The 10,146-nt window shown below is 41.0% G+C and overlaps 1 protein-coding gene across 5 annotated transcripts; it reads left to right on the plus strand.

Annotated features, from left to right (window-relative positions):
* The first annotated feature begins 2,387 nt into the window (after positions 1-2,387).
* Positions 2,388-5,617, plus strand: LOC112292033 (uncharacterized). Of its 5 annotated transcripts, none has more exons than XM_024540124.3 (5): positions 2,388-2,754; positions 3,033-4,219; positions 4,491-4,733; positions 4,923-5,036; positions 5,288-5,617. In XM_024540124.3, the coding sequence occupies exons 2-5, from the start codon at positions 4,118-4,120 to the stop codon at positions 5,600-5,602; spliced, it is 774 nt and encodes a 257-aa protein (XP_024395892.1). In that variant the 5' UTR covers positions 2,388-2,754; positions 3,033-4,117; the 3' UTR covers positions 5,603-5,617. The 5 variants fall into 5 exon arrangements, with proteins under 5 accessions (XP_024395892.1, XP_024395890.1, XP_024395891.1 ...); XM_024540122.3 differs by having other exon boundaries at positions 2,398-2,838; positions 4,836-5,036; XM_024540123.3 differs by having other exon boundaries at positions 2,398-2,838; positions 3,155-4,219; positions 4,836-5,036.
* The last annotated feature ends 4,529 nt before the right edge of the window (positions 5,618-10,146 follow it).

Genomic DNA, 10,146 nt, shown 5'->3' on the forward strand with positions numbered 1-10,146 from the left:
TTCTCCTTTCTCTCTCTCTCTGTCTCTATCAGCTGTCAACATGCTTCGGCCACCAGCTGACGTTGCCCGCATCACGCTCTGGCATCCTTTTGTCATGATCCTGAAGCCCAAGGTTCGTGGAGATCGCAGGACTGTGAACTCACATTTCAGCCTCACCAGTATCCTCTCAGTCAAATGTTGAGTACTTCCCTTCAAAGGGAGTTTGGAGGCGGCGTGAGCTTGTGTCGGTGGCTTACTTCGGTGTCGGTAGCGCTTTATAGGGGTTGTGAAGCTGCACAAGCTCGTTTCAGTGACAGGAAAGCGTCTCATATTCGCATGTGGGGGCATCTTTTTGGAGCTCAAGTTGTTCCACACATTGCCGAGTCCAGAGCACCGATAAGAAAACAAACTGGTCTCATCTAGGCACACTGAAGTGGTCTCTATTGCCAAGGCCATCAATGTGTTAAAGTTGATTGCCCTGAAGAACCCTTCCAATTTGAAGCTCTGGATCAATCTGGAATGTAAAGTGAATTCACACAATAGAATAAGAAGTGAGTAGAAGAATAGCCAGTAGGGAGCAGAACCTGTCTTCTAATGAATGGATATGGCCATAGATTTCGATTAGAGGAGGGAGGATTATTGACGCAATTGTCTGCTTTGCAGTTGGAGAAATGGCATGTGTGCAATGAATTGCAAAATGTATGGTTCGAGTTAAATTTGGGTGATTAAATAAATTCGATATCAACTTTGTAGTTAAACAGCAATCTTTTTCAAATTAAATTGTGAGTGCCGTATCATCCTATTCGAAGTCCATAACAAATAATTGAAATTGTGATGCTTGCAAAGATAGAAAAATTTATTGTGATGTAAACTACGAACCATATGTGATAGATTGAAGGCAACTAGACAATAGAACGAATCAATCAAAACTAACTAAGATAAAACTTTGAATTACTAATTATCATGAAGTTTTTATAGTTTAAATTAAAATATAAATTTTTGCATATCCTAAAAGAGTTTACATTTAAATAAATTTTTGTTTCAGTTTTGTAAATATAAAATCAAATAAATAAAAAATAAGGAGAAATATTTTGGATTGATAAAATATTATTTATAAAACATTGTAAAAGTTTTAAAGATGTGGATTTGATTTGCAAGTGTTTTTGGATGTAGTGTGTAATTGTAGAAACTATTGTTGTAGAAATTTTTAAGATTATGAAAGTTATTATTGAAACATCCTGCAACTTAGATGCTTGTTATAGAAATATTTTGGCTCTTAAGAAGCTTTTATATAAAACCATTATGTTTGCATAAATATATATATATATATATATATAAGATTGAAGTAATCTTTAATCTTTTTAATATTTTTTTTGAACTCCAATTTTTGTTTAAATTTGCAAAAAAAACCACTCTATATCCTTATTAATTCTAAAAAAAAAAAAAAAAAAAATGTTATATTTTTATACATTCTTAATATATATATATATATATATATAGGAATTTTAAACAGACCTAGGATTTTACTAAATTTACCCATCCATCCTAACCATCATGAAAAGAAATAAATAATAATCTCTAAATTCATTTCTCAACTACTGGATATCTGCAACTAATAAAAACTAACCACATTCATTATGATTATCATATTCTTCATCTTAGGTGGATTAATTTAGTAAAAGCTTAGGTCTATTTTAACATTTCCCTATATAAATATATTAATTATCTTTTAAAAATTCTAAATGGATTTAAGTCATTTAATATATATATATATATATATATTTATATATATAGTAAATAATACAAACAATATATACATCCAATGTAGTTTTTTGTTTTTTATTCATTTATTAGAGTTATTAATTGATTGATTTGATATAAATTTAACCAAATTTTATATTAATAAATTGTTTTGATTAAAAATCTATAAACCCACAATGCATGGATCTGGCTAGGAAAAATAAATAAATTGATTACCTCATGAGAATTTACTGTATTGAATCATTTCTATCATTTCATATATTAAACCCAATTGAATAAATAAAATCAACTTCTTTTAAGTAAAACAAGTTTCTAAATTCAAATAATATGAATAGAAATTGTAATCAGCAACAAATCATTCAAATTCTTAAGTACAAAAACAATATCTACAAGTTGCTCACCTTGACCGATAACATCTCTTTCACAACATTCCCCGCAAGGGAATTTCAGTTAAACTGATACCCTTCATATATCCGTATGATATAGATACTCGTGCAGTCTAGGAGCCGGGTATTATGGACGGCGATCCAATGTTCGGTGTCAACCTGGTGGCCTCGGAAGGAAATCCGAATCAGAGGAGCCTCTTCCTCATTAATGCCAAAGAGGGTATAATTTATGGCTCGCGAAATGAATGGTGCAGCAGCAATTTCGCGGATGCAGAATTCTGCGCACGATTGCGTGTCGAGACGGTTGTGAAACGAGATCCATGCACTGTGTTGGGTTACAGATTGTCAGAAAGTGGAAATTCATGCGCTTCATCATTCGTCGACTCAACTCAGCTTCGTGCTGCCCTCCTTCGACGCATACGTTGCTGGGCCTCCGCTGCTTTCGTATCCACAACTTGCCGCACTCTTCACTCCTCCCCCCGACCAGCAGCCTTCTTTTGTAGACTCGCAGAAAGTTTTATACGGAGAGAGAGCTTTGAAATTAACTGGGCGAAAAGTGACGTTCTCCTTTGAAAAGTCCCCGTGGGCCAGCTGCTTGAGGATGTAACATATGCGACACGAGATGATGGTACTGATGTGTGCTCCATTGCACCCTCTTTCTGTCCCGTGGCCCGTCTTCCTACATGCGACACAATGTGCTGGTCTTTTTCATGTATACATGTGATTCTCACCCACGTTGATGATGTTACAACTAGTGTTGTACATTGTGTGTTCATGATTTGTTCTTGTTTTGTTGCTGCTGCACCATTCAGCATTTCTTTTGCGGGATGGCCGTGAGAGTGGAGAGATATGCGTGATAATTTTTGCGGGTTGGTTCTGACACATTGCCACTTGTGCGCGTCCCAGTGTACGCAGGGGCTTGGATTAGCCAGGAAAAACATTCCAGTTTTAGGATTTTACTTACGAGAGCGGAAGAATATTTTACTTACAGAGGTGTTGGTACTGTTTGTTGTCATGCACATGCACAGGCTTGCATTCTATTGTCGTGAACAGAGCTCAGAATCTCGTACTTGCCCAGATTTGAGGTTCATTTTGGGGTATTCTTTTCTCGTCGCGTGGGTGTGAGATTGGTCATTCGTTGAAATGGGAGGGAAGATGTCATTTCTTGAACAGAATTTGAATCCGCGCGGATGGGAACTGGGGAAGAAGTTTCGGGCTGAGGCGGATTTTGATGGGGTTGGGACCAAGATTGAATCCAGTGACAAGGAAACAGGTGGTTGAAGTTATATCAAATGATGTTTTGAGGGAGGACGATGTATATGGATCGCGTGACAAAAGCTGAGTCGGTTTCGCGGAGAAGCAGAAAGCGAGTTGCGAGAACGAAGTCTTCACGGAGATGAAAAGAGGGGGAGGGACGAAGACGAAAGAGGAAATTATGGATTGGGAGTTGGTCCCCACATTGTCTGATGAGCTACAATTTGCGCAGACACACCCCTTGGACCCTCACAAGCCGACTTGGAGTAGATTAATGCCGGAAGCTCTGAGACCCTACCCGTCCTTTGAAGGGTGGTGTGTGCGGATATGGGATTCCAAACAGGAGTTCAGCGCGGCAGTGATTATGGCCACGAACTACGCCCCAGATGAGAGTCAGGTAACAATCCTGTTCGCTCGAGGGAAGGGCATGGACGGCAAAGGAAGCAGAGATGCAGTGAAGTATGGGTACACTTATGCTTTTGATGTTAAGACGAAGGTTGAATTCCTAGTCACGCTTGCTGTCAATGCTTAAATGCGTGTGCATTTTTACTGCTTTTGGAATCGTCTACCGACACGCCGGAGCTTTAGTGAATGAGTTAAATGTGGTATGTACAAAGAGAATTGACTTTTATTCTTTCCAATAACGAAAGTGGAATGAGACCGGACGCCAAGCTTAAGCGAACAGTAAACGATCAGGAATGGGGGGATAAGCTTGAAGTAAAGCCTAAAGGGTTTGAATGGGAGGCCCCTGGAGTAGGGCGTATTACTCTTACCCGCACGTTACTGATCTTGACTTTACCGTTAAGGGTTACAACTTCAAAGCCCACTTGACAAAAGAGGTCAGCATCCACTCGGCAATACACCTTTCCATCAGAAGCGCACAAAATTGACGTTGAATGTCACATTGTTAACTCTAGAAATGTACTATGCTGAACTCGGACCACTCTCGTGATCCACTAAATAGTTAATCTGGGAATAAGTATCTGTCAAATTTCTTTCACCAATGGGATGCTTACTTGCACACTCGTTGGTGTTGTCATTTTTAACCTTTACAATGCGATTCAACACTGCATTGTCGATCTAATTTGCTAGAAAATGAACTTGGTGCAGCTGCTGTGGGATGCTCATAAATCTGAAAAGGGACCAGAAGGTTGGGCACGATATTTGTCAATTCTTCCCACCCACTGGTATGTGTGCAGTCTGGGATCTGCTGTGGACTATTCTTTCTCAAATCCGGAAAAAGGGATTCATTACGAAGGTTCCGCATTCGGGCATGTGGAAAAAAATTGGGGCCATACCTTTCCTTCTGGGCATGTCTGGTTGCAAGCGTTTTCTCCTGATAACACCGCACAGGTACTGTTTTTTCTCGGAATGTGCAAAAATTATGCTTTGAAGTTTTTTTCAACGTAGCTTTTAATTTCATTGCAATTGCTCAACATGAGAATCGGCTTGTAGGTTTGTTTTGCTGGAGCTTACTTCGAGACTCCAAATGAAAAATTGAAAACACCCCTCATTTTTGTGTTGGGCTGTCGGTCTCCAAAGTTGCAATTAGACTTTCGAACCAACGATCTGGGGATTCTCTTTAAGAGCGTAGAAATCTCACCACTTGATAGCCGTTTCTCCATCACAGCTGTCGGACCCTCACATATTGTTGAGGTAAGCTGCCGATTCTTTAAAATACCATATGTTTCTTGCTCGTTAGGTGACTCACAGTATCTTTTATTCCAGATGGTTGATGCTCTTTTTAATTTTTTGTTTAGTTTGTTTATTCCAATTTTTGTACTTATCTTCTGAGCCTAACTGAACAACCACTACCAAGTGATCAGGTGTAAGACCATGTCGATTTGTAAAAAAATGACTTTTTTTATTCCAATGTGGATGTTTATTGACGCTATTTTGCTATGTAGGTCATGGCTTACGCTCCTTATAGTACATTTTCAAAGCCAGTACTGGCACCAGTAACCAGAACCGATTGGAAACCAGCATGTCGAGAATCATATGTGGCTACAGTTGAGGTCATAGTATTTGAGCTCCTGGCATGGGTACCTCTGGGCACTGAAAATCTTGTGGAGACTGAAACCTTCAAATTTGCAGCACTTGAGTTTGGAGAAGATTTACTCTCCGAACCTATGGAAACTACAGATCGGAATTGGTCAGTTAAGTTAAATGTTAATAGTCAGTTGACGCTGGAACTTGCAGGTCTTTTATTCATTAAATCATGAGTTTGAATATTCCAATTTGTGCACAGAGTAAACATACGTTAAAGTTATCAACATGAATAATTCTCCTTTTTCCGAGCGCCAGTTTGGAAATCCGTCTTCAGAAATTACTTGAAAATCTTAGATAGAATCCGTACCGACTTGATATGACATTTGTGAGAACATAATAGACACGAATTCAGCACTCTGAGCAAAGGCGATGACACCGTCGATGAGCAAGAATGGCTGGGGTCTTGAACGCAAACAAGAGTATACGTTGATAACTGGAGGCGCTCCCTGTTTCTAATGTAATTGATTGTTTTTTTCCCTTGGCTCTTCAGTCTTTATGCTTATCTTGCAGGAAATTCAGTTATACTATCGCTATAATTGGTAATATGGTCCAACATTTCAGCCGATGCCTCAATGATCTTCGGTACTGATGAGAGGCAAGTTTCATGGATCTGTGGGACTTTACGTTTCATATGTAGCAGTCGGTCTGATATTAGAATACTAAGCGCACCCCAAGTGTGCAAATGTGACACAAATACAGGCACATGGCTGGCAAAGGGAAATCCATCTCAGAAAGCCATTTAGGTTCAGTCGACTTGCACAAGTGTATTTTGTGAAATTATTGGTCACAATAGTTTATGCACTTTTATATTTGGTATGCTGTTCCAACACATGATTGAGAACTTATTTTTGACAGACTTCTGCCCAAAGCCTCCCCTCCTAACTCTTTTACTTCTATTTTGCCGCACAATCTATTGAAGAGTTTGTATCTGCTCATCCTACTCCAAGCTCTTCTTGTGAAGGGTACTTTTTGCGTTAATTCCCAGTACAACTGCAGATAGGCACGTATTGTATTGAAGGACGAAATTCTTCATTAAATTTTATTCATTCTTCTGAATATAAGGTTAATTAGCAGTGGCAAAAAGATGGTCTAGGAGTTGACCTTGAAGTCGTAAAGCATCAAGAGGCTCAAAATGCATTGAAAAACTCTTCTAACTTTCCCCCTTGACAGTGGTGCACAAAATTGTTCCAGAAAGTTGGTGAAAGACATGGAGCTAGGCTATGTATCGAACTTTTGTGATGGAGTTTAAAGCTGTACTCGAGAAGTTATTTTGTTCCACAGTAGGGATGCTAAAAGGTGTGACGTCTACCTCTTCTTGTGGTTGCATTGGCTGTAGTAAAATTTTATCGTGTCGAATGTTTTGAAGACCTTGTCCTCTGTAGGTAGTAGAAGAGGGTTTAAAGAGGCATGTTTTTGCTCTACAATCCTGACAGTTGCGGCTCTTGGAGGCATTTTATTTGTTAGATTGTCAGAATGGACTCTTCTTCCATCAACGAAACCATAAAAAAAATTGAGATTGAAGCAAGATGCATTAGCTATTATGACCTGAAAAGTGAGGAAGACAACGATTTTATGACATAATGCCATACAATAACCCCCAGTGTGAGTGGCGTTATACCAGCGAAAAGGACACAAGTGATTAGAGGCATGACATGTTTTATTTTCAGCTGGACAAAACACCAGTTACATTGACACACAATGCAATCGTAGCACTTCAGGAATTGCATTCCACCGGCACCCCACTCATGAGACTGTTGGTGTTCCAACGCAGTCACAACAGTGCCGATTTTGAATCGCATACCCCTTGCTCAAGTCACGGCTACTCATCCACCATACGTCCTACAGTAGCATGCGGACCGTTGAACTCCTGTACGTAATGCGGCACCACTCCAGGCCTTTCATTTCTTAATGCAAATCGTCTCCGTAATCTCTTTCTTCAGATCCCAGATAGTAATTTTCACGGTAATGAACGCATGCCCGCAGGGCTTGGGGGCATCGCAGAGCACCGAAATCTTCGAGAAGACAGCAGTGTGTGAGGACAGATGGAAGTAGTCGTCGTGCTTGATATAGTACTCCTTCTTGTAAATGGTGAACTCGATGTAGTCCACATGCTTTATCAGCACCGTCGATTTCAGCTCTTCCTTCTTGCCTGCATCCACATGTAGCGTCTCGTCTGGCCGATGGTGTTTGAACGCCACGACGACCTCGATTGGCTTGTGGCAGCCGTTTCCTACCATCAGGCCATTTGCCCACAACGCGGAGACGATCGGAGCACATGTCCCCGCCAGCACGGCGACCACCAACAACAAGGGTGCCAGAGAGCTCCTCTCGAAAGACGCCATGCTCCTGCGCTGTAGAGATTCCACGGAAGCTATCGACCAGGACGTGAAAGGGCGAAGACGCAGGTTCTGATCGGCCTGCAGTCTGGATGCTCTGACAAACAGTTGGGATCCGACAAAACGAAAGGCGATGGAACTGGATGAGTGTGGAGAATCACCAAGCCGCCCCTCGTCTATATGCTGCTTGCTGATGCACGGGGAGGCCCGGGCGCGGCGCCCACGTGGGCCTCGGACAACCCCAGCTCGCTTTGTCGAGGTTCGAACACGTCAAACTGTTCGGTTTTCTGTTCGGCTACGTGCACAAAAGTGTAAAACAATATTGGGGCGAGGAAGTGGCTCAGTTGATGTGGTACCTGGCGCAAGCACACAGCACTCCACTAACTCATCATTGTTGCGAAAGAATGTTCGCCGGACACAACTAGAGGTTAGGGCGCCATCCTCTTGTCCAGTGCTAGATGGGTTTGGGAACTGGCCAGGAGTTGGAAGCCTGTGTTGAGCGTACGAGGTCTGCTGAGCAGGCCGGGTAGTGATCGCTGCGATATGCCATTGCAGTGAAGAGGTTGACTAGTTCAAGTTTGACGACGCAACTGCGACAGTTGGGTTGTGTCAGAATGAACCACTGTATGCACACTTGGTTACTGGGTTCACTTGAAGCCAGATGGACCCTCGGAGTTCGGAAGTAGCACTGTAGTTAAGGAGCAGCCTGAGCACAAGAAACTCGAATTCCATCGGAAGGGAAAGTGGAAGCCCAATTCCTCCAAAGGTTCGACATGGAGAGTGAACATCTTCCGAGGATGGACAAGAGCATTGTAGGTTTGTTTCTTTATAAAGGAGAGATCAATGCAGAGATTCAGGTGGATGAGGCAAAGGTGGAATGGGAATCCGGTTGAGAAACTGAAATCAGGCGTGGGAATCAAATGCTTATTGGGAGCCAAGTCATCCAAATCTGAACTTTAGTGGTGGATACGAAGCTTGGATTAAGTTATTCAGGGCGAGAGGATTTTTTACTTTTTAAAAAAATTTAACTTGAAAGGATGTGGTTTAATTCTACATTGAAATAAGCCACCACAACAACCCAACCAGTTATACACAATGGTTGCATGTTGTAGTTAATTTGGAATAGTCATTTTTTTAAGCCTTTTACTGTTGGCTTTGCCTCATCCACCTCAATCTTTGCATTGATCTCTAAATGTAAATGTTTGTTGAAAAAAAGATGTGCTTTCTGTAGGATTTCAAATTCAATGTTTTTGATTGGGTTTGTAAACATTTTATTCATTAAGATGTCCTTGGATATAATCAAACTTGTGCTATTCTCTTCTACTTACTTCTTATTCTATTGTGCATTCACGTTACATTCCAGATTGATCGAGAGCTTCAACTTGGAAGGGTTCTTCAGGGCAATCAACTTTAACACATTGATGGCCTTGGCAATAGAGACCACTTCAGTGTGCTCAGGTGAGACCAGTTTGTTTTCTTATCAGTGCTCTGGACTCGGCAATGTGTGGAACAACTTGAGCTCCAAAAAGATGCCCCCACATGCGAATATGAGACGCTTTCCTGTCTTTGAAACGAGTCCTGTGATCTCCACGAACCTTGGGCTTCAGGATCATGATAAAAGGATGCCAGAGCGTGATGCGTGCAACGTCAGCTGGTGGCCGAAGCATGTTGACAGCTGATAGAGACAGAGAGAGAGAGAAAGGAGAATGATGTACGCCTGGGTGATGCAGATGTGGGAATAGGGACCATTTAGAGCAGCAATGGAATGTTTCGCAGGCAGCAGTAAAGGAGGAGGGGATGCCGTGAGCCTGTGGATTCTTTTCAGTCCAACTCCTTTGAAGCTGCATCACACATGTTTGGTCACTTTTACTTCCATTCTATCTGGCCCCTTGTGTCCGTGCACCTCCTCAGGTGGCCACACTCTTTTGAGTAGGCACCCAAGTTTCAAGCTTGAGGTGAGTTTGCCAATGATGCAATGTTGATGTGAGTGGAAGGGAATTCTACTAGTAAGGGGACATATGTCGGCTACAATTTAGAGGTGGAGAAGGGAATTAAGGTGGATTGGAGCAATAGTGATAAAGAATTTCTTCAACTCATTTGGTAATGACAAGAACTAGGATCCATCTCATGAAATAGTTTGAGGTAATTCTATCCTAGTGGAAGCAAAGCAACCTAGATAAAACCTAATAATTAGTTTTAAACCTTTAGAGTCATTTCTTGTAAATAAGTGATGTAAGAATTAACAAACTCAACCAAAGGGGTGTACAATTGAAGAGAGACTATATAATGTAAAACATCTATCTAAGATAATCCTACAAATAGTATGTATCATTATTAAAGAATCTATATCCTATAAATAGTATATATCATACTAATTAAAA

This window comes from Physcomitrium patens, chromosome 15 (assembly GCF_059467195.1).
Source record: "Physcomitrium patens ecotype Gransden chromosome 15, ASM5946719v1, whole genome shotgun sequence".
Taxonomy (NCBI): Eukaryota; Viridiplantae; Streptophyta; class Bryopsida; order Funariales; family Funariaceae; genus Physcomitrium; species Physcomitrium patens.